Genomic DNA, 23629 nt, shown 5'->3' with positions numbered 1-23629 from the left:
TAAGGACCATCAGCTGTACAATGGACCCATTGAGAGAAGGCAGATATGCCTTGTAACTCAGCAAAGTATGCAGGGACTGGCCCATGTGACTCCAGACTCCATTTGGCTGTAATTTTCCACAGTAAGAACAAGGAGGTGTTCTTACACCTGGAAAAGACTATATAAGGCTGATGCCTCATCTCCATCTTGTCTTCAGTCCTGCTTCTTACCTCTGGAGGAACTTTGCTACAAACTGAAGCTCTGACAAAGGACTGAATGACCCATCCCAGCTGGGGATGTATTCCAGAGACTTGATTTGAACCTGCAGTTTATTCCATTGCTGCTGCAAGCCATGAACCAAGAACTTTCCCATTACTGTATGTAATTGATTCCATTTAACCAATTCTAACTCTCATCTTTATCTTTTTCCTTTTATGAATAAACCTTTAGATTTTAGATTCTAAAGGATTGGCAGCAGCGTGATTTGTGGGTAAGATCTGACTTATATATTGACCTGGGTCTGGGGCTTGGTCCTTTGGGATCAGGAGAACCTTTTTCTTTTACTGGGGTACTGGTTTTCATAACCATTCATCCCCATAACGAGTGGCACTGGTGGTAATACTGGGAAACTGGAGTGCCTAAGGAGATTGCTTGTGAGACTTGCGGTTAGCCAGTGGGATGAGACCGAAGTCCTCCTAGTCTGACTGGTTTGGTTTGCCTTAGAGGTGGAAAAACCCCAGCCTTGGGCTGTAACTGCCCTGTTTTAGCAATTTGTCCTGAGTTGGCACTCTCAGTTGGGTTCCACCAGAACTGCATTGTCACAGCTGCCCTCTCCCAGTGCAGGGCTAAGCCTTGGGGAGACAGTAACTGTACCCATGAAGAAGATGCCGGCATTGTGTGCTCAGGTAACCCTCCTCCATCACGTCACTGTGGGTGGTGCAGGGATCAGGCTGGGAAGCTTTCAGCACAGACCCAGCTCTCCTGTCTGAGTCAGCGCTGACCCCAGTGCCCCAGCGTGGTGCTAAGGGCCTGTACTGCAGGGAGCCGGTTCGGGGTCACAGTAAGTGTCGCTTTTCCCACGGTGTCAGCACTGACCCCATTTCCCCCACCCAGTTCTACAGGCCTGTGCTGCAGGGAGCGGGATGGGGGCTCAGTGGGGGGCGCTCTGCCCTCACAGTCAGTGCTGAGCCAGTGCCCAGTGCAGCACTTAGGGCCTGCGCTGCAGGGAGCAGTAGGTGCGCCTCAGTGAGAGACCCTCCCCATTGCTGACCGCTCTGATCCCCCTGCCCCACTACAGCACAATGGGGCGCTGAGTAACAATAGATCCCATTTGTGGGATTTGGCGTTGAATGGATCCTGCAGCCACTCGGGGATCCCTTTTTGAAGTTGTGGTTCCTATCCCAGTCACTCCGGGTGATTTCCATCTCAGCTAATTTGCCTGAACCTGTAACATCCCCCACAGCTGTGACTGGAGACAGGGTTCTTCCTCAATTCCTCTCCTACACAGCCCATGAATTTCTGGGTCCTGTCTCTCAGCTGCCTTGTTCCACCCCAGAGCTGGCTGCATATCAGAGGTGGGGAGTAAGTCCTTGAGAGGCAGGTGCTCTGTTTAGAGGCTTTTCAGATCTGTCAGTGGGAGGTGCTAAGTTCCCCAGCGTGAGTAGCAATCACATGCACAGGAACCTACCTGAGTGTTTATTCCCTTGGGGCATTTGCAGACTCAGGGATTTCAGAGCAGACTTCGCTCCAACTGGTGAACGGCCCGAGTCGCTGTGCTGGGAGGGTCGAGGTGCTTCACAACCAGCAGTGGGGAACCGTGTGTGATGACAGCTGGGACTTAGAGGATGCCAGAGTCGTGTGCAGGCAGTTGGGCTGTGGGACGGTGTTATCAGCCCCTGGGAGAGCTCACTTTGGGCGAGGATCTGACCCCATCTGGCTGGATGACATTCACTGCACAGGGACAGAAGCTGCCCTCTCCGAATGCAGGGCTCGGCCTTGGGGAGAGTATAACTGTCACCATGGAGAAGATGCCGGTGTTGTGTGCTCAGGTAACCCTCCTCCATCCCGGTGGATGCTGCAGGGAGTGGGGTAGGAGCTCAGTAGGGGGCAGTCAGTTCAGAGCCCAATGTAACAGTGCTGTGCCAGAGGCCTGTGCAGTAGGGACAGCGTGCGGGCTCCTGAGAGACTGCTCTGCCCTCGCAGTCAGCGCTGACCCCCATGTGGGTGAAGGGACTGTGCTGTAGGGAGCAGTTTGGGGACCACACAAGGGGCCTTTCCCCCTGGAGTTAGTGCTGACCCCAGTGTCCCAGGGTGATGACAGCTGTTGTGCTGTAGGAGGCAGGGTGGCGGTTTCAAGAATAAAGTCCTCCCATTGTGGGCAGTGCTGGCTCCAGTGCCCCAGCACAGCAGTTACGGCCTGTGCTGCAGGGAGCAGTACGTGCGCCTCAGTGAGAGACCCTCCCTATCGCTGATCGCTCTGATCCCCCTGCCCCACTACAGCACAATGGGGTGCTCTATAACTGTAGATCCCATTTGTGGGATTTGGGATCGAATGGAGCCTGCAGCCGCTCAGAGGCAGTAGAAACCTGGGATCCCTTTATGAAGTGTGGGGCTCCTCCCCCCGTCACTCGGGATAATTTCCATCTCAGCTAATTACTCCTGAACCTGTAACATCCCCTAGAGCTGTGACTGGAGACATGGTTTTTCCTCACTCCCTCTCCTATACAGCCCATGAGTTTCTCTGCCTGGTCTCTCAGCTACCCTGTTCCATCCCAGAGGTGGCTGCATGTCAGTGGTGGGGACCGACTGGCTAAGCAGCATAGAATCATAGAATATCAGGGTTGGAAGGGACCTAAGGAGGTCATCTAGTCCAACCCCCTGCTCAAAGGAGGCCCAATCCCCAACTAAATCATTCCAGCCAGGGCTTTGTCAAGCCTGGCCCTAAAAACCACCTCCCTAGGTAACCCATTCCAGTGCTTCACCACCCTCCTAGTGAAAAAGTTTTTCCTAATATCCAACCAAACCTCCCCCACTCCAACTTGAGACCATTACTCCTTGTTCTGTCATCTGGTACCAGTGAGACCCGTCTAGATCCACCCTCTTTGGAACCCCCTTTCAGGTAGTTGAAAGCATCTATCAAATCCTCCCTCATTCTTCTCTTCTGCAGACTAAATAATCCCAGTTCCCTCAACCGCTCCTCATAAATCATGTGTTCCAGCCCCCCTAAATCATTTCTGTTGCCCTCCGCTGTACTCTTTCCAATTTTTCCACATCCTTCTTGTAGTGTGGGGCCCAAAACCGGACACAGTACTCCAGATGAGGCTTCACCAATGTCGAATAAAGGGGAACGATCACGTCTCTCGATCTTCTTCTGAATCAATTCCTTGAGGACCTGCTCCATGATTTTTCCAGGGACTAAGGTGAGGCTGACTGGCCTGTAGTTCCCCAGATCCTCCTTCTTCCCTTTTTTAAAGATGGGCACTACGTTAGCCTTTTTCCAGTCATCTGGGACCTCCCTGGATCCCCATGAGTTTTCAAAGATAATGGCCAATGGCTCTGCAATCACATCTGCCAACTCCTTTAGCACCCTCGGATGCAGCGTATTCAGCCCCATGGACTTGTGCTCATCCAGCTTTTCTAAATAGTCCTGAACCACTTCCTTCTCCACAGAGGGCTGGTCACCTCCTCCCCATACTGTGCTGCCCAGTGCAGCAATCTGGGAGCTGACCTTGTTCGTGAAGACAGAAGTAAAGAAAGCATTGAGTACATTAGCTTTTTCCACATCCTCTGTCACTAGGTTGCGTCCCTCATTCAGTAAGGGGCCCACACTTTCCTTGACTTTCTTCTTGTTGCTAACATACCTGAAGAAACCCTTCTTGTTACTCTTAACATCCCTTGTTAGCTGCAACTCCAAGTGTGATTTGGCCTTCCTGATTACACCCCTGCATGCCAGAGCAATATTTTTGTACTCCTCACTATTTGTCCAATCTTCCACTTCTTGTAAGCTTCTTTTGGGGTTTAAGATCAGCAAGGATTTCACTGTTAAGCCAAGCTGGTCACCTGTCATATTTACTATTCTTACTACACATCGGGATAGTTTGTTCCTGCAACCTCAATAAGGATTCTTTAAAATACAGCCAGCTCTCCTGGACTCCTTTCCCCCTCACGTTATTCTCCCAGGGGATCCTGCCCATCAGTTCCCTGAGGGAGTCAAAGTCTGCTTTTCTGAAGTTCAGGGTCTGTATTCTGCTGCTCTCCTTTCTTCCTTGTGTCAGGATCCTGCAGTCAACCATCACATGGTTACTGCCTCCCAGGTTCCCATCCACTTTTGCTTCCCCTACTAATTCTTCCGGGTTTCTAAACATCCGGTCAAGAAGAGCTCTACCCCTAGTTGGTTCCACCAGCACTTGCACCAGGAAATTGGAAGCAGTTCTTCTGGAAAGGACCTGGGAATTACAGTGGACGAGAATCTGGATATGAGTCAGAAGTGTACCCTTGTTGCCAAGAAGGCTAATAGCATATTGGGCTGTATTAGTAGGAGCATTGCCAGCAGATCGAGGGAAGTGATTATTCCCCTCTATTCAGCAGTGGTGAGGCCACATCTGGAGTATTGTGTCCAGTTTGGGCCCTACAGAAAGGATGTGGACAAATTGGAGAGAGTCCAGTGGAGGGCAACAAAAATGTTTACGGGGCTGGACAACATGACTCACAAGGAGAGGCAGAGGGAACTGGGCTTGATTCATCTGCAGAAGAAAAGAGTGAGGGGGGATTTGATAGCAGCCTTCAACTACCTGAAGGAGGGTTCCAAAGAGGATGGAGCTCGGCTGTTCTCAGTGGTGGCAGATGACAGAAGAAGGAGCAATGGTCCCAAGTTGCAGTGTGGGAGGTCTAGGTTAGATATTAGGAAAAACCATTTCACTAGGAGGGTGGTGAAGCACTGGAATGGGTTACCTAGGGAGGTGGTGGAATCTCCATCATTAGAGATTTTTAAGGCCTGGCTTGACAAAGCCCTGGCTGGGATGATTTAGCTGGTGTTGGTCCTGCTTTGAGCAGAGGGTTGGACTAGATATCCTCCTGAGGTTTCTTCCATCCCTAATCTTTTATGATTCTATGATTCTGCTTCCCCCGGCCTCTCTACTGTGGCCTCTGCAGGTTGCTCTCCTGAGGCTCCACCCAGCTCTCAGTGACTGTCAGCTCTCATTGGCGAAACCTCAGTGCTGAAGCAGGCTGGGCAGAAACACTGTCTCACAGCAGGTGATTTCAGCTCTAGTGATCACTGAAACCAAAAAGACTCCTAATGGAGCCTTAATTAACTCTATCTTTGAAGAGTGGTGAGGGACAGATTAAACCATGCCTAGACCTCTTACACAGAGCCACACCCGTCAGCAGGAACATCCATCTCCACCTCCTCTCACTCTTGATAGGGGTCTGGTATCTGGTGAACCCCTCAGTCAGGGCAGGCTGAGCACGTTTCTGCTGCCCTTTACTCAGACAATCAGGATAACAACATTTCACTCCCCCTGCTTTCAATTTAAGAATTTTATTAAGATGATGTTAAAATAAAATAAAAACTGTACAGTTTAAGCGTAGAAGTTTCTGGTTATCAGGGAATAACGTACAGATTATCAAAGGGTGCGAAGTTCAGTTTAGGATCGGATGGCGTAAGGAATACATAATCTGCGATATCCTCAATTGGGGGTAAAAGGTTAACGGGTCAAAGTACAGACATCGAGATATGAGGGTATGTTGTTCATATAATGGCTATGTTCAGGTGTGGAGTATAATGAGTGGATACGATGATGAGGATGGATTTACCCTCATTTGGTGAGATTTAATGTTCAGTGAGTTTATGGTTCCAGTTCATATGATCCCATGGAAAAAGTCTCTCAGTCCCTTTCTCATAGTTGATGCATGATGTTGCTCCAGTTCACGCCTCCTGGTACTGTCGGTGGCCGGTGATGTGTTCCATTGATTTCAAACCCAGCATCAGCCAACACAGCTGTTTGCTGGATACCTAGGCAGAGTGAGTGTGTTCTTGTAAACACAGTCTGCTCCTGAAGCCTTTTCCCCTCCCCAGCTCATCACTAGCTGTCAGGGGAGAACTCATTCCCACCTTGCTCACCTCTAGCTTGTTCAGCCATCTGACTGCACGACCTCAAGATCCGGTCTTCTAACGGGGCTCCACTCCACCACGTGTGACTGTCTGTATTGCTGCCCCAAAGGCACACTGAGAAGATCAGGCTAAGCCACATTTCTGCATTGCAGCAGTCCCTCTGGCCAGGCCAGTCAGGGGCCCATTAAGCCTAACGCAGGATCTGCATCCCAGGTTGTAAATGGGCAGATACAAGTTAAGGCTTCTGATATTCATCAGCTTGCCATTTGCTCTATCCCAGAGTTGGTTCCACTCTGAGAGGACCCAGCTGTCAGCCCAGCTCTGCCATCATTCATCTGAGACTGGTCCTGGGCTGGCAGCACTAGACACGAGTGCAGCAATGGCTGCCACAAAACGATGTTGCCAAGTCAGTCGTGGCAAGTCAGCAGGAACCGCAGGGACAGGTGTTTGCTTCAGGAGGGGGCCGATCTGCTTGTAGGAAGTGTGCATTGCTTCTGCCCTGGTCGGAACCATTGTCAGCCTGGTGCTCAGCAGCTTCCTGCCAGGCGTCCCTGCGCTCCAGGCAGTTCTAAGGGGGATGGACTCTGGGTGAGGTTTTCAGGGAGCTATGGAGCCAACACATGTAAATTCGATGCTGATGTCAGGCTAAGGCAACCACTAATGACAGGGGTGACTGTGTTCAGCTCCCAATCACCAAGATGCTTATGCCAGTGTCTGCCCCACAGGAGTGCACAGTATCACACTGGAGCGAATACCAGGGTCAGGAGTGAGGGTGTAAATCTGCTCCCCAGGAGGTTCCTGCCAGCAGTGCGGGGGGTGATCTTTTTAAGTGCTCTAGTGGTAGCCATAGGACAGACTGTAGTCCAGTCTGCCTAATTAGACTCTGGCATCTCAAAACTGGCTCGGCTCTGATTGGTGAATGGTTTGAGTCGCTGCGCTGGGAGAGTCGAGGTGTTTCACAACCAGCAGTGGGGAACTGTGTGTGATGACAACTGGGACTTACGGGATGCCGGAGTCATGTATAGGCAGCTGAGCTGTGGGATGGTGTTATCAGCCCCAGGAGGGGCTCACTTTGGGTGAGGATCAGACCATATTTGGCTGGATGACGTCAACTGAACAGGGACAGAAGTTGCCCTCTCCGATTGCAGGGCTCAGCCTTGGGGAGACAATAACTGTAACCACGGCGAAGAAGCCGGTGTTGTGTGCTCAGGTAACTTGCATCCGTCACGTCACTGAGGGTGGTGCAGGGATCGGGCTGCGAAGCTTTCAGCACAGACCCAGCTCTCCTGTCAGAGTCTGCGCTGACCCCAGTGCCCCAGCATGGTGCTAAGGGCCTGTATTGCAGGGAGCCGGTTCAGGGTCACAGTAAGTGTCGCTCTTCCCATAGTGTCAGAGCTGAACCCATTTACCCCACACAGTTCTACAGGCCTGTGCTGCAGGGAGTGGAGGGGGCTCAGTAGGGGGCGCTCTCACCTCACAGTCAGTGCTGAGCCCAGTGCCCCAGCACACCACTTAGGGCCTGCGCTGCAGGGAGCAGTACGAGTTCCACAGTGGGAGACCCTCCCCGTCGCTGATCGCTCTGATCCCCCTGCCCCATTACAGCACAATGGGGCGCTGGGTAACCGTAGATCCCATTTGTGGGATTTCTGTGCCTGCTCTCTCAGCTGCCCTGTCCCACTCCGGAGGTGGCTGCATGTCAGTGGTGGTGAGTAACAGACAGTTGCAGAGGCTGTTCAGACCTCTCAGTGGGAGCCGCTACATTCCCCGGGGTTAGTAGTGATCAGAGGCACAGGAACGTCCCTGAGCGTTTTTTCCCTTGGGGCATTTGCAGACTCGGCCATTCCAGAGCAGACTCTGCTCCGACTGGTGAACTGTCCAAGTCGCTGCGCTGGGAGGGTCGAGGTGCTTCACATCCAGCTGTGAGGAACTGTGTGTGATGACAGCTGGGACATAACTGATACTAGAGTCGTGTGCAGGCAGCTGGGCTGTGGGATGGCGATATCAGCCCCAGGAGGGGCTCACTTTGGGCGAGGATCAGACCGTATCTGGCTGGACAACGTTCACTGCACAGGGACAGAAGCTGCCCTCTCCCAATGAAGGGCTCGGCCTTGGGGAGACAATCACTGTCACCACGGAGAAGATGCCGGTGCTGTGTGCTCAGGTAACTCTCATCCATAGGGGTTGCTCACCTCTGGCAGTCACTACTGACCCGAATGGCCCAGTGCAGCGGTGTGCAGAGTTCTGCAGGGACTGGAGGGGGCGCTCTCCCCTTGCAGTCAGTGCTATCCCAGTGCCCCAGCACAGCAGTTACGGCCTGTGCTGCAGGGAGCAGTACGAGTTCCACAGTGAGAGACCCTCCCTGTCGCTGGTCGCTCTGATACCCCTGCCCCATTACAGCACAATGGGGCGCTGGGTAACCGTAGATCCCATTTGTGGGATTTGGGGTCAAATGGAGCCTGCAGCCACTCAGGGGTGAAACTTGAGATCCTTTTATGAAGTGTCGGGCTCCTCCCCCCATCACTCGGGGTGATTTCCATCTTAGTTAATTACTCCTCAACACGTAACATCCCCTAGAGCTGTGACTGGAGACATAGTTCTTCCTCACTCCTTCTCCTACAGAGCCCATGAATTTCTGTGCCTGCTCTCTCAGCTGCCCTGTTCCATCCCAGAGGTGGCTGCATGTTAGTGGTGGGGAGTAAGTGCTTGATGGGCAGGCGCTGTGTTTAGCAGCTGTTCAGACCTGTCAGCGGGAGGAGTTAAGTTTCCCAGCATCACTAGTGATCAGAGGCACAGGAATCTCTCTGAGTCATTATACCCTTGGGGTGTTTGCAGGCTCAGTCCATAGGCGTGAACTCCATGGGTGCTCTGAGGCTGGAGCACCCACGGAAAAAAATTGGTGGGTGCTCATCACCCACCGGCAGCTCCCCATGTCCCCGCCCCGCCCCCCTGCTCCAGCTCACCTCCGCCTCCTCCGTGAGCACGCCACTGCGTTCTGCTTCTCCCCCCTCCTTCCCAGTGCTTGTGCCATGAAACAGCTGATTCTCAGGGCAGGGAGGGAGGGGAAAGGAGGGGGAATGCGGTGTACTGGGGGAAGAGGCAGGGCCGGGGCGGGATTTGGGGAAGGGATCCAACAGGGGCACGAAGGGGGCGAAGTTAGGGCGGGAACTTTGGGGATGGGATTGGAATGGGTGCGAGGCCAGGGGTGGGGATGGGATGGAGTCGGGGCGGGGAAGGGGGTGGGCGCGGGCACCCACCGGCGCTAGAGAAAGTTGGCACCTATGGCTCAGTCAGTCTAGGCTTTGCTCCACTTCAACTGGTGAACAGCCCGAGTCGCTGCTCTGGGAGGGTCGAGGTGCTTCACAACCAGCAGTGGGGAACCGTGTGTGATGACAGCTGGCAGTTACCTGTCACCTGATGCTGCCGTCACGGGCAGGCAGCTGGGCTGTGGGACAGCGTAATCAGCCCTAGGCAGGCCTCGATTTGGTCCAGGGTCTGATCTAGATGATTCCCTAAGAAAGTAGGATCCAGGGGTCCCAGCACATCCCAGTGCTGCCCCCTTTTCTCGAGAATCTTCCACCCTAGTGTGAAAGCCGGGATTCAGTATTCCCAAATATTTGGCAATGTGGCCCCTATCAAAGACCCTCTTCTCCTGAGTTTTCTATTCATCTTCCTTCTCCTGAACTCTCTGGAACTCAGGCCAGCAAAGGTCTCGTTGAGATCATTTTGGGGTCGTTCCGATAGTTGGCTGACCCTCAGCCCTACCACGAGCCTGTCTCTGATACGTTCTTCACTCACCTACCCATAGCCACAGTGTTCGATTAGGTTCTACGGGGCTCTTATCAATCATTCGCTGACTCCCCGTTCTCTGGCTGGCATAAGTGAAATCGCACCTGCTCGGACACCACAGTGCAGCGTGGCACGAAATGCTCATCCAGTTCTTCTTTCACTGTCTTGAACGGTTTCATCGGAGCAGCTGTGAGGCTTCTGGGAGGGACAACAACTCTGTTGCAGGCCCAGTGAACAGTGCACGGCATTCCCTTGTTTCTCCTCTGATTGCTCAGAAAGACTTACACCTGAGGGAACTTCTGTAATCTGCCTACCCAGAGTAGCCACCCCTCAGGGTGCTGTCAATCCCATTCTGTGGGGGTGGAGTTTGGAAAGCTTGGGTCACATGGAACCGTTTCTGCTGTTTTACCAGACTGTAGACCCCTCCCCTTTTTCTGTGTTGCCTTTGTGTAGCCTAAGGTGATGTGGCCCAGTTAAAGAAGCATTTGTTGGCAGATGTTCCTGTGGGTCTCCTCTAGGGTTACCAACAGTCCTGTATTACAAGGGATGTTCCTTATTTAAACAGAAAATTTCCTGTCCCGTACTGAGTGAGCACGGAACACCTTTTATCCCGTATTTCAACAGCAGGGGCCAGTACTCACAAGTGCATCTTTCCAGTCCCCTCCCGACCCTTCAGTGCTTCTCAGGGAAAGCAGACGGGGCTGCGCTCAGGAGCTAGGGTCCAGAGGAGAGTAGAAAGATGCACCTGTGAATACTGGCCCCCTGCTGGACAGGGCCCCCTGCTGACTCCAGCCCTTGAGCATGGCCCCGGCGCAGGCTCCGTCTGGCAGGGCAAGTGGATGGGGCATTGTGCCCTGGAGCTGCGCTGAAGGGCCAGAGTCAGAAAGGGGCTCTGTCTGGCAGTGGGGACAGTACTCCCGGGGTGTAGCCGCCCTGCTAGCAGAGTCTCTGCCGACGTCCCCTGTAGAGTGCACAGCCCTGCAGCAGACAAAGACCAGCAACTCGGCTCCTGGTGCCGACGCAGAACCTGAACAGGAGGCGAAGCAGCTGCTGGCCCAGCACCTGAGCCCCTGGGTTCTCTGCAACATCCAGAGCTAGAGAGAGAGAAGCCCTAGGAAGTGGGGAGTGGGGGAAAGGGGACTTGCCCCCAGGGGTTCAAGTCATGACTGGGGACATCGGAAGTCTGACCTGTATTTTTAAATACAGTGTTGGGAACCCTTATCTTAGCTTCTGCATCCCTTACTCACCTGCCTCAGCATAACCGTATTAAAGTGCACTGGCCATAGATTATATACACTGATACTTTAGCTTCCCTTATCAACTGTCTGCATCTCCTTACTGCTAATTTATAGCCATCGCTTTCAGCTTCCCTCATTTTCTGTTTGTTAGATATTGTGTTAATTATTCATCATTATTATTATTATTATTTGTTGCTGCATTACTTCCCTTCTTAACCAGGATATTTTTTTAACCAACGAATCCGTCTTCTGTGATTGTGGAGTTGTCGGGTTATTGGGCATCCTAAACATTTCAACAATTATTGTTCACAGTTTGGGTTTAAACCTTTCCTCTCAATCAATTTTGCTCATAATTGTTTTCAGCTTTCGGAAACTGGCCCACTGACCTTAAAACCTGACCTTAAAAACCTCTAAGGAAGGAGATTCCACCACCTCTCTAGGTAACCCATTACAGTGCTTCACCACCCTCCTAGTGAAATAGTTTTTCCTAATATCCAACCTAAACCTCCTCCACTGCAACTTGAGACCATTACTCCTTGTTCTGTCATCTGGTACCACTGAGACACTTGCACTCGCTCCTCAGCACCTTCCCATTTGTAATTCTGTGATAAATTCTCCTTTATCTGTCAGTTGCCTGCAGCCCCAGCCTGAGTCAGGGGCAATACTTGTTGTGTTAGAAAATTATCACTGATCACTCTTAGAAACTCCAGGGATGTTTTTCTCGTGGCAGCACCAGTCTCCCATAGACTGATCCCCCAGATCAACTCAGATTGTCTTTCTACACATTGCAGCAGATGTTCAAAGTGCTGTTCACCATGGTCTTTGATTTGCGGGGTGTTGCAGACCCCTCTTACCATATCTTCGTAGGAACAGTTTTCCCTACACTTTACATGTCCAGCTCTGTTGAGTACCCACTAACTGTAAAGCAAGTCAGGGTGTCTTTGATGCAGAGTGTAATCCCCACTGCCGTGTGCCCACTCTGCTCTTCCTAAATGAGGAGAGTTGCCCATTTGTTGCATTAGCCATACTGGGGCCTTGATGGGTTTCTTTAAGAGGAGAAATTGATTACACAAGTCAAGTATTTCTTTGGTGCAATCTGGTTCATTTACAAAGTCCTGTTTCCCTGAACACAGTACAAAACAAAAAGCAGCCGGCATTTTCCTTTCTCTCAATTTTCAGAGTCTGCCCCTCCAGCCAGTCCTGTGTCTCAAGGTGCTATGTTCCCTGTGTCACTAGAGATCAGATGCACAGGAACCTCCCTGAGTGTTTATTCCCTTGGTTGTTTGCAGGCTCAGGCATCTCAGAAGTGGCTCCGCTCCAACTGGTGAACAGCCCAAGTCGCTGCGCTGGGAGAGTCGAGGTGCTTCATAACCAGCTGTGGGGAACCGTGTGCGATGGCAGCTGGGACTTGTCCGAGGCTGAAGTCGTGTGCAGGCAGCTGGGCTGTGGGACGGCGTTATCAGCACCATGTGGGGCTCACTTTGGACAAGGATCTGACCGTGTGTGGCTGGATGAGGTTCAGTGCACAGGGGCAGAAGCTGCCCTCACCGAATGCAAGGCTAAGCCTTGGGGAGAGCATGGCTGAAACCCTGGAGAAGATCCCAGTGTTGTGTGCTCAGGTAACAAACAGGGTGGTAGGAGCCTGTGCTGCTAGAAGTGGGGTGGGGCTCTGTAGAGGATGCTAAACCCTGGGAGTCAGCCCAGGTGTGTGGATGTGTGTGTGTGTTTCGGGGTTTGTGTGTGATTGTCTCTGTACCTGTTTGTGGCAGTGTGTGTGTGTGTGTGAAGGGGTGTGCACGGGACAGTCCATTAATATTTGCATACATACTTAGAGTTCCCAACCGTCCCAGACTGCCCGGGAGTCTCCCGGAATCGGCCTCGGTCTCCCAGAGGCTACTGAAACCAATCCGGGAGATTTTACGTGCTAAAAGTCCAGCAGCGCAGCAGGGCTAAGGCATGCAGCCTACCTGCCCTGGCTCCACATGGCTCCCGGAAGCGACCAGCAAATCCCTCTGGCTCCTAGGCGAAGGGGCGGCCAGGCGGTCTCTGCGCACTACCCCGTACTGAGCACTGACTCCGCAGCTCCCATTGGTCGCAGCTCCCATCCCCCTCCTGCACTCCAACCACCTGCCCAGCCTTCAGCCCCCTCCCGCACCCAAACTCCCTCCCGAAGCCTGGTGGTGCGGTGCTCAGCATCCTGGTCCTTGGTCATCGGGGGGGCTCCCGCAATTGCGTCCTTCCCGGCGGGACGGCAATCAGTATCCTGGTCCTGGGTCGTCGAGGGGCCTCCTGCTGTGGCATCCTTCCCGGCGGGGCGGCGATCATCATCCTGGTCCTGGGAAGCGGGCAGGGTTCTCCAGGGGTCCCCCTCCTGAAGAGCTGTTGAGATATTCTTGCTCCTGGATGTGAAGTCCTGAAGAGCTGTCCTTCTGGACCCAGGTCTCCTTGCAGAGGTATCCACGGGGGGTTTCTTCCGCCAGCTCCTAATGTTTTGGTTCTTGCAGGTGCTCCGGGTCTTCCGTGAAGCACCAAGGCTTGTCTTCAGAATAGGTTTTTGCTGAGCTTTCTGGGAAGCAGGAACAGCAGCAGCCGATGACAGAATACCTGAAGCTGAGAAAGACTTTTCTTCTAAAATAGGAGAAGTGGAGTATATCTTTAAAGCAGCATCAATTTTTTCAAAAATGGCTGCAGGAGATTCCATCTTCTGGATGGGTGTTTGCAGTCAACCATCAGAAAAAAATTAAACTGATAAGAACAGACACTGCACTTTGATCTTAGCTCTAAGGAGCCAAGAAGCGATTTCTACACATCGGGATGATTTGTTCCTGGACTCTAGGTGATGTTTTCAGGGAGCTATGGAGACAACACATGTAAATTCGATTCTGATGTCAGGCTAAGGCAACCACTAATGACACGGGTGACTGTGCTGAGCTCACAATCACCAAGATGCTTATGCCAGCATCTGCCCACGGTACTGCACAGTATCACACTGGAGCGAATATCAGCACCAGGAGTGAGGGTGTAAATCTGCTCCCCAGGAGGTTCCTGCCAGCAGTGCAGCAGGTGATCTTTTTAATTAAGTGCTCTAGTGGGAGCAGTAGATCAGACTGCCGTCCAGTCTGCATAACTAGGTGACAGCTGGCTGGGAGGGGAGTGGACAAACTTCAACATTGCCCAAGTGATTAGCCTGGTCAGTGATGGGGAGCTCTTGACAGGCAGTGGCTGTGTGCAGAGACTGGTCAGACCCGTTGGTGGGAGGCGCTACGTTCCCCAGCGACAGGAGAGATCAAAGGCCCAGGAAACTCCCTGACAGATCCCTGAGTGTTTATTCCCTTGGGTATTTGCAGACTCCGGCATCTCCGAAGTGACTCAGCTGCGGCTGGTGAATGGTTCGAGTCGCTGCGCTGGGAGAGTCGAGGTGTTTCATCACAAGAAGTGGGGATCTGTGTGTAATGACAGCTTGGACTTACAGGATGCTGGAGTCGTGTGCAGGCAGCTGGGCTGCGGGACGGCGTTATCAGCCCCTACCGGAGCTCACTTTGAGCCAGGATCTGACCATATCTGGCTGGATACTGTCAACTGCACAGGGACAGAAGCTGCCCTCTCCCAGTGCAGGGCTAAGCCTTGGGGTGACAGTAACTGTACCCATGAAGAAGATGCCGGTGTTGTGTGCTCAGGTAACCCTCCTCCATCACGTCACTGTGGGTACTGAAAGGAGCAGGATGGGAAGCTTTCAGCACAGACCCAGGTCTCCTGTCTGAGTCAGCGCTGACCCCAGTGCCCCAGCATGGTGCTAAGGGCCTGTACTGCAGGGAGCCGGTTCGGGGTCACAGTAAGTGTCGCTTTTCCCACGGTGTCAGCACTGACCCCATTTCCCCCACCCAGTTCTACAGGCCTGTGCTGCAGGGAGCGGGATGGGGGCTCAGTGGGGGGCGCTCTCCCCTCGCAGTCAGTGCTGAGCCAGTGCCCCAGTGCAGCACTTAGGGCCTGCGCTGCAGGGAGCAGTAGGTGCGCTTCAGTGAGAGACCCTCCCCGTCACTGATCGCTCTGATCCCCCTGCCCCGCTACAGCACAATGGGGCGCTGAGTAACAATAGATCCCATTTGTGGGATTTGGCGTTGAATGGATCCTGCAGCCACTCGGGGATCCCTTTTTGAAGTTGTGGTTCCTATCCCAGTCACTCCGGGTGATTTCCATCTCAGCTAATTTGCCTGAACCTGTAACATCCCCCGCAGCTGTGACAGGAGACAGGGTTCTTCCTCAATTCCTCTCCTACACAGCCCATGAGTTTCTGTGCCTGGTCTCTCAGCTGCCCTGTTCCATCTCAGAGGTGGCTGCATGTCAGTGATGGGGACCGACTAAGCAGCATAGAATCATAGAATACCAGGGTTGGAAGGGACCTCAATAGGTTATCTAGTCCAACCCCCTGCTCAAAGGAGGCCCGATCCCCAACTAAATCATTCCAGCCATGGCTTTGTCAAGCCTGGCCCTAAAAACCACCTCCCTAGGTAACCCATTCCAGTGCTTCACCACCCTCCTAGTGAAAAAGTTTTTCCTAATATCCAACCTAAACCTCCACCACTCCAACTTGAGACCATTACTCCTTGTTCTGTCATCTGGTACCAGTGAGACCTGTCTAGATCCATCCTCTTTGGAACCCCCTTTCAGGTAGTTGAAAGCAGCTATCAAATCCTCCCTCATTCTCCTCTTCTGCAGACTAAATAATCCCAGTTCCCTCAACCGCTCCTCATAAATCATGTGTTCCAACCCCCAAATCATTTTTGTTGCCCTACGCTGTACTCTTTCCAATTTTTCCACATCCTTCTTGTAGTGTGGGGCCCAAAACCGGACACATTACTCCAGATGAGGCCTCACCAATGTCGAATAGAGGGGAATGATCACATCTCTGGATCTGCTTCTGAATCACTTTCTTGAGGACCTGCTCCATAATTTTTCCAGGGACTGAGGTGAGGCTGACTGGCCTGTAGTTCCCCAGATCCTCCTTCTTCCCTTTTTTAAAGATGGGCACTACGTTAGCCTTTTTCCAGTCATCTGGGACCTCCCTGGATCCCCATGAGTTTTCAAAGATAATGGCCAATGGAAATTGGAAGCAGTTCTGCAGAAAAGGACCTGGGAATTACAGTGGACGAGAATCTGGATATGAGTCAGAAGTGTACCCTTGTTGCCAAGAAGGCTAATAGCATATTGGGCAGTATTAGTAGGAGCATTGCCAGCAGATCGAGGGAAGTGATTATTCCCCTCTATTCAGCACTGGTGAGGCCACATCTGGAGTATTGTGTCCAGTTTGGGCCCACCCACCCCCTACAGAAAGGATGTGGACAAATTGGAGAGAGTCCAGTGGAGGGCAACAAAAATGTTTAGGGGGCTGGAGAACATGACTCACAAGGAGAGGCTGAGGGAACTGGGCTTGATTCGTCTGCAGAAGAATAGAGTGAGGGGGGATTTGACAGCAGCCTTCAACTACCTGAAGGAGGGTTCCAAAGAGGATGGAGCTAGGCTGTTCTCAGTGGTGGCAGATGACAGAACAAGGAGCAATGGTCCCAAGTTGCAGTGTGGGAGGTCTAGGTTGGATATTAAGAAAAACCATTTCACTAGGAGGGTGGTGAAGCACTGGAATGGGTTACCTAGGGAGGTGGTGGAATCTCCATCGTTACAGATTTTTAAGGCCTGGCTTGACAAAGCCCTGGCTGGGATGATTTAGCTGGTGTTGGTCCTGCTTTGAGCAGAGGGTTGGACTAGATATCCTCCTGAGGTTTCTTCCATCCCTAATCTTTTATGATTCTATGATTCAGCTTCCGCCGGCCTCTCTACTGTGACCTCTGCAGGCCGCTCTCCTGAGGCTCCACCCAGCTCTCAGTGACTGTCAGCTCTTAGTGGGGAAACCTCAGTGCTGAAGCAGGCTGGGCAGAAACACTGTCTCACAGCAGGTGATTTCAGCTCAGTGATCACTGAAACCAAAAAGACTCCTAACGGAGCCTTAATTAACTCTATCTTTGAAGAGTGGTGAGGGACAGATTAAACCATGCCTAGACCTCTTACACAGAGCCCACACCCCTCAGCAGGAACATCCATCTCCACCTCCTCTCACTCTTGATAGGGGTCTGGTGTGTCTGAGCCCCCTGGTTAGTGAGTTCCGTTGTGGGTGACCCCCTCAGTCCGGGCAGGCTAAGCACAGTTCTGCTGCCCTTTACTCAGACAATCAGGACAACAACATTTCACTCCCCCTGCTTTCAATTTAAGAATTTTATTAAGGTGATGTTAAAATAAAATAAAAACTGTACAGTTTAAGCGTAGAAGTTTCTGGTTATCAGGGAATAACGTACAGATTATCAAAGGGTGCGAAGTTCAGTTTAGGATCGGATGGCGTAAGGAATACATAATCTGCGACATCCTCAATTGGGGGTAAAAGGTTAACGGGTCAAAGTACAGACATCGAGATATGAGGGTATGTTGTTCATATAATGGCTATGTTCAGGTGTGGAATTTAATGAGTGGATACGACGATGAGGACGGATTTACACTCATTTGGTGAGATTTAATGTTCAGTGAGTTTATGGTTCCAGTTCATATGGTCCAATGGAAAAAGTCTCTCAGTCCCTTTCTCATAGTTGATGCATGATGTTGCTCCAGTTCACGCCTCCTGGTACTGTCGGTGGCCGGTGATGTGTTCGATAGATTTCAAACCCAGCATCAGCCAACACAGCTGTTTGCTTGATACCTAGGCAGAGTGGGTTTGTTTATGTAAATACGGTCTGGTCCTGAAGCCTTTTCCCCTCTCCAGCTCATCACTAGCTATCAGGGGAGAGCCCATTCCCACCTTGCTCACCTCTAGCTTGTTCAGCCATCTGACTGCGTGACCTCAAGGTCCAGTCTTCTTACGGGGCTCTGCTCCACCACGTGTGACTGTCTGTATTGCTGCCCCACAGGCACACTGAGAAGGTCAGGCTAAGCCACGTATCTGCATTGCAGCAATTACTCTGGCCAGTCCAGTCAGGGGCCCATTAAGCCTAACCCAGGATCTGCGTCCCAGGTTGTAAATAGGCAGATACAAGTTAAGGCTTCTGATATTCATCAGCTTGCCATTTGCTCTATCCCAGAGTTGGTTTTCCTAATATCCAACCTGGACTTCCCCCACTGCAACTTGAGACCATTGCTCCTTGTTCTGTCATCTGGTACCACTGAGACACTTGCACTTGCTCCTCAGCACCTTCCCATTTGTAATTCTGTGATAAATTCTCCTTTATCTGTCAGTTGCCTGTAGGCCCAGCCTGAGTCAGGGGCAATACTTGTTGTGTTAGAAAATTATCACTGATCACTCTTAGAAACTCCAGGGATGTTTTTCTCGTGGCAGCACCAGTCTCCCATAAACTGATCCCCCAGATCAACTCAGATTGTCTTTCTACACATTGCAGCAGATGTTCAAAGTGCTGTTCACCCTGGTCTTTGATTTGCGGGGTGTTGCAGACCCCTCTTACCATGTCTTCATAGGAACAGTTTTCCCTACACTTTACATGTCCAGCTCTGTTGAGTACCCACTAACTGTAAAGCAAGTCAGGGTGTCTTTGATGCAGAGTGTAATCCCCACTGCCGTGTGTCCACTCTGCTCTTCCTAAATGAGGAGAGTTGCCCATTTGTTGCATTAACCATAGTGGGGCCTTGATGGACTTCTTTAAGAGGAGAAATTGATTACACAAGTCAAGTATTTCTTTGGTGCAATCTGGTTCATTTACAAAGTCCTTTTTCCCTGAACACAGTACAAAACAAAAAGCAGCCGGCATTTTCCTTTCTCTCAATTTCCAGAGTCTGCCCCTCCAGCCAGTCCTGTGTTTCAAGGCGCTATGTTCCCTGTGTCACTAGAGATCAGATGCACAGGACCCTCCCTGAGTGTTTATTCCCTTGGTTGTTTGCAGGCTCAGGCATCTCAGAAGTGGCTCCGCTCCAACTGGTGAACAGCCCAAGTCGCTGCGCTGGGAGAGTCGAGGTGCTTCATAACCAGCAGTGGGGAACCGTGTGTGATGGCAACTGGGACTTGTCCGAGGCTGAAGTCGTGTGCAGGCAGCTGGGCTGTGGGATGGCGTTATCAGCACCATGTGGGGCTCACTTTGGACAAGGATCTGACCGTGTGTGGCTGGATGAGGTTCAGTGCACAGGGGCAGAAGCTGCCCTCACCGAATGCAAGGCTAAGCCTTGGGGAGAGCATGGCTGTAACCCTGGAAAAGATGCCAGTGTTGTGTGCTCAGGTAACAAACAGGGTGGTAGGAGCCTGTGCTGCTAGAAGTGGGGTGGGGCTCTGTAGAGGATGCTAAACCCTGGGAGTCAGCCCAGGTGTGTGGATGTGTGTCTGTGTGTTTCGGGGTTTGTGTGTGATTGTCTCTGTACCTGTTTGTGGCAGTGTGTGTGTGTGTGTGTATGTGTGTGTGTGTGTGTGAAGGGGTGTGCACGGGACAGTCCATTAATATTTGCATACATATGTGGCACTTAGAGTTGCCAACCGTCCCAGACTGCCCAGGAGTCTCCCGGAATCGGCCTCGATCTCCCAGAGGCTACTGACACCAATCCAGGAGATTTTACGTGCTAAAACTCCAGTGGCACAGCAAGGCTAAGGCAGGCAGCCTACCTGCCCTGGCTCCACATGGCTCCCGGAAGCGACCCGCAAATCCCTCTGGCTCCTAGGCGAAGAGGCGGCCAGGCGGTCTCTGCGCACTACCCCGTCCTGAGCACTGACTCCGCAGCTCCCATTGGCCGCAGCTCCCATCCCCTTCCTGCACTCCAACCGCCTGCCCCAACCAGATGAAACTGAGGGTGGGGGAGAGCGAGCGACAGAGGGAGGGAAGATGGAGTGAGCGGGGGCAGGGTCTTGGAGAAGGGGGCAGGGCAAGAGTGTTTGGGTTTGTGCAATTAGACAGTTGGCAACCCTAATGGCAATATGTGTGCACGTGACAGTGTGTGTGTGCATAAGGACGTATGGGGGTTGTGCATGGGACTCTGTATGTGTCTGCTTGTGTAGCAGCATGTGTATGGGGGTGCAGTATGTATGTGTGTTTGTGTGCGTTTGAGGCAATGTGTGTTTGTGTGCACAGGGCCAGATAGTGGTTGTGCATTGGACTCTATGTGTGTGTGTCTGCTTGTGTAGCAGCATATGTATGGGGAGTGCAGTTTGTGTGTGTGAGTGAGTGCGCGCACACATGCACACATGGTGGGATGAAATAGAAATGGCTCCTCTCTGCTCTGTGCAGACACACACACCCCATCCGCGTGCAGTGCTGTGCATCCGGGTGCCTGGCGGCTGGGAACAGCCTCTCATGCCCTGTGCTTTGTGTTTCAGATCAGGGCCAGCTGAGGCTGCGGCTGACGAGTGGCCCAAGCCCCTACTCCGGGCGAGTGGAGGTGCTGATTAATGACACCTGGGGTGCCGTGTGTGATGCCGGCTGGGGCCTGACGGAGGCGGGAGTGGTGTGCAAGCAGCTGGGCTGCAGCGCGGTGCTGTCAGCCCCAGGGGTTGCTTAGTTCAGCCACGGGGCCGGCGACGTCTGGCTGGAGGGCGTGAGCTGCTCGGGCCAGGAGTCTCTCATCAGCGAGTGCCAGCTGAGCCGGCTGGGTCCTGGGCTGTGTGGCCAGGGCTCTGAGGCCAGCGTGGTGTGTGCTGGGCAGGCCGGTGCCTGCAGATGCGAAGGCAGCGCGCAGAGCCTCCCTGGCCGCTCATGCACCTAGGGGCCGCAGGGACATGGTGGCCGCTTCCTGCGAGCCGTGGTAAGTGACGCTGGGACACCCTCCCAGGCCCCCACCCGCTGCTCCAACCTGGAGTCCCTTCCCACACCCAAACTCCCTCCTGGAGCCCGAACCCCCTCCACACATCCCAACCCCCTGCCCCAGCCCCCTCCTTCACCCCAAACCCCTCATCCCCGGCCCCGCCCCAAAGCCCACAGCCCAAGCTGGAGCCCTCAGCCCACCTCACCTCAACCCCCTGCCCCAGCCTGGAGTCCCCTCCCACACCCAAACTCCCTCCTGGAGCCTGTACCCCCCCCAACATCCCAACCCCCCCCTGCCCCAGCTCCCTCTTGTAACCCAAACTCCTCATCCCCAGCCCCACCCCAGAGCCCACAGCCCCAGGAGGAGCCCACACCTCCTCCTGCACCCCAGTCTCCTGCTCCAGACAGGTGAAAGTGTGTGAGGGTGGGGAAGAGCGAGCAATGGAGGGAGAGGGTATGGAGCAAGTGGGGGTAGGGCCTTGGAGAAGGGGAGGGGGAGGGGTATTTGGCTTTCTGTGATTCAAAAGTTGTAAACCGTACGGTGGGGTCCCATTCACTAGGTTCCCTGGCACCTGGGTGAGGTGGGGCTGGGGACAAAGGCCATTGGCCCGGGTGCTTCACCCGGTCCTCTTGCTTGCAGGCCATGTGCACACGGAGGATCTGGGGGCTTCAGGGACCCCAGCTCGGCCCCAGGGAGTGACAAATCTGGAACCCTCTGAGAAGTCTGAAAGCGAGATGACCCGGCTGGTGATAGAAGACATGGTGGCAGGGGTGGCCCTAGACTAGCTGACAGCAAGTGGTGCCCTAGGTGAACCATGCAATCGTCACCCCCACCCCCAAACGCCAAGGGCAGATCTAGGCTGAGGTTTTTGGTAAACTGGGATACATTTTGCCCCTTTTTTCCGTTTAATGTTTTTTAAGCATTTCTTTTTTAAACAGAAGCTTAATTATTTGGTTTGTCCGACTGTCCAACCAATGTTTCTGAGATCAAATAAAATAGAGACACATGTAAGCAGAGTCAGAATGAGCTGTATCCTGACATCTGGTGGTGAGCTCTGGGAAAGGACTTAGGGGCTGATCTCATATGCCTAGGCACACCCACCCCACCTAGCATGATGGACTGCTTGCCCAAATGGTCACTTTGGCTGCTATGGGATCCCCAGTCTCTTTGTTATTGGGGCAGGAGTAATAAAGTGTTGTTACCCTGGTTATGTGAACCAAGGACAGTAGAACTGTACTTGGCATTTTATAACGGAGGGACTCGCCCTCAACTGAGTAGCACTTGCTAGGCAAGGGACATGGGTTCCAAAACCCAGTGAATGCAGAAAAGCTAGGGAAAGGCAGCTGTGCTTGGTGGTGTAGGTGCTAAACACTCCTTTTATATTCTCTTTCCTTCTCTCTCTCTTTCTTTCCACTGTTTAATAACAGAGCTAATTTTGATTCCATTAGGAGTCTTGTTACACACTGCAGAGCTGAAGTCACTGATTCCTGGGTCTAAGTATTAGACTTACTTTGGGCCAGTGGTTCTGAGTGTGCCAGCACTAAGGCTTCCCTACTAGCAGTTGAAATTGCTAAGAGCTGTGTTAAATGTCGGGGCTGAAGACATATTAGTGAGTGGCCAGAGGGATGGCTGGTAGAGAGGTATGGCAATTGGGCATGTGAGGTGCCCCCATATCTCTTCCTACTTCCACCCAGGCATAGATCAGAGCAGCCCAGAGCCTAGGGAGAGAGCCAGGCAGATGAACTTCTGAACTCTGGGGGCTGCACTGACCAAGGACAGAAACTATGGGAGGGGTGGCTGTTGGGTTGCTGGACTTAGGACCCTGAGGGGAAAAGGACACTGCCAAACTTACTTGGGAGGGTGGGTCTTTTGCTCATGGTTTGTGTTATGAATCCTGTTTGTGGTGTTCCCCAGCATAATGCCACATTGTTTCCCCCCTTTATTAAAAGGCTTTTGCTACACTCAGACTCTGTGCTTGCGAGAGGGGAAGTATTGCCTCTTAGAGGCGCCCAGGGGGGTGGTATGTAATTGTCCCAGATCACTGGGCTGGGGCTCGAGCCGGTGTTGCATTGTGTTATTGAAATGGAACCCCTAGATACTGAACCTGGCCTTTGTTGCTGCCAACTCTGACAGGCAGAAGGGTTACACACAAAATTTTCAGAATAGATTTGTACACAAACAGCTAGATGATATTTCAATCCAATTTCAAATAAAAATGCATTACAAATTTTAATTATATTTATTATTACAACTCCAAAATCATCCATTACGCTATACTGCTTTAACTGCCATTACTGCCACATCCAATAGAGAAAGAAATAAGAAAATTCGTCAATGAACTTTAACCTGTATTTACAAAACACTCCGAATAAAAAACACTCTGTGCTCTTAAAACATTACTTTGCTTGCTTTAAGTTTTGAAAATTCAGTCACTAGTTCCTTTAGATCCACTTTTCCAGCTATTTCATGTTCTACTGACATTGTGGCAAGTCCAACAAGTCTCTCTTGAACCATTGTTGAACGCAGATACGTTTTTATCAATTTTAACTTGGAGAAGCTAAGTTCCCCACTAGCTACGGAAACTGGCAAAGTTAAAAGAATGCCTAGAGCTATAAAAATGTTTGGAAAACTGTCTGTGAGTTTATTTTTACAAACAAACTTCAGTACTTCTTCAGGAGTGGAATGTTTCTTAAGTCGTCTTGAAAAAGCCTGAAGCTCACTACACAAATCTGTAGCATCAATG

The 23629-nt window shown here is 52.1% G+C and overlaps 1 protein-coding gene, 1 non-coding gene and 1 pseudogene across 2 annotated transcripts in view; 2 read left to right on the top strand and 1 right to left on the bottom strand.

Moving 5' to 3' along the window:
• Nucleotides 1–23629, top strand: part of LOC101934392 (deleted in malignant brain tumors 1 protein-like) — a 278680-nt gene that overhangs the window by 193423 nt on the left and 61628 nt on the right. The window contains 3 exon segments of the mRNA XM_065571840.1: nucleotides 14463–14792; nucleotides 19047–19376; nucleotides 20462–20783. Coding sequence (XP_065427912.1) covers nucleotides 14463–14792; nucleotides 19047–19376; nucleotides 20462–20783 — 982 coding nt within the window.
• LOC135972146 (putative DMBT1-like protein) lies at nucleotides 7098–13639 on the top strand (annotated as a pseudogene).
• LOC112061044 (U2 spliceosomal RNA) lies at nucleotides 13732–13915 on the bottom strand. The gene has a single exon (XR_002890078.2). It is a non-coding gene; the product is annotated as a U2 spliceosomal RNA (small nuclear RNA).

The sequence above is a fragment of the Chrysemys picta genome, chromosome 17 (genome assembly GCF_011386835.1).
Source record: "Chrysemys picta bellii isolate R12L10 chromosome 17, ASM1138683v2, whole genome shotgun sequence".
NCBI lineage: Eukaryota > Metazoa > Chordata > Testudines > Emydidae > Chrysemys > Chrysemys picta.
Note: the sequence above shows the minus strand (reverse complement) of the source record. Positions and strands in the feature narration are given on the sequence as shown.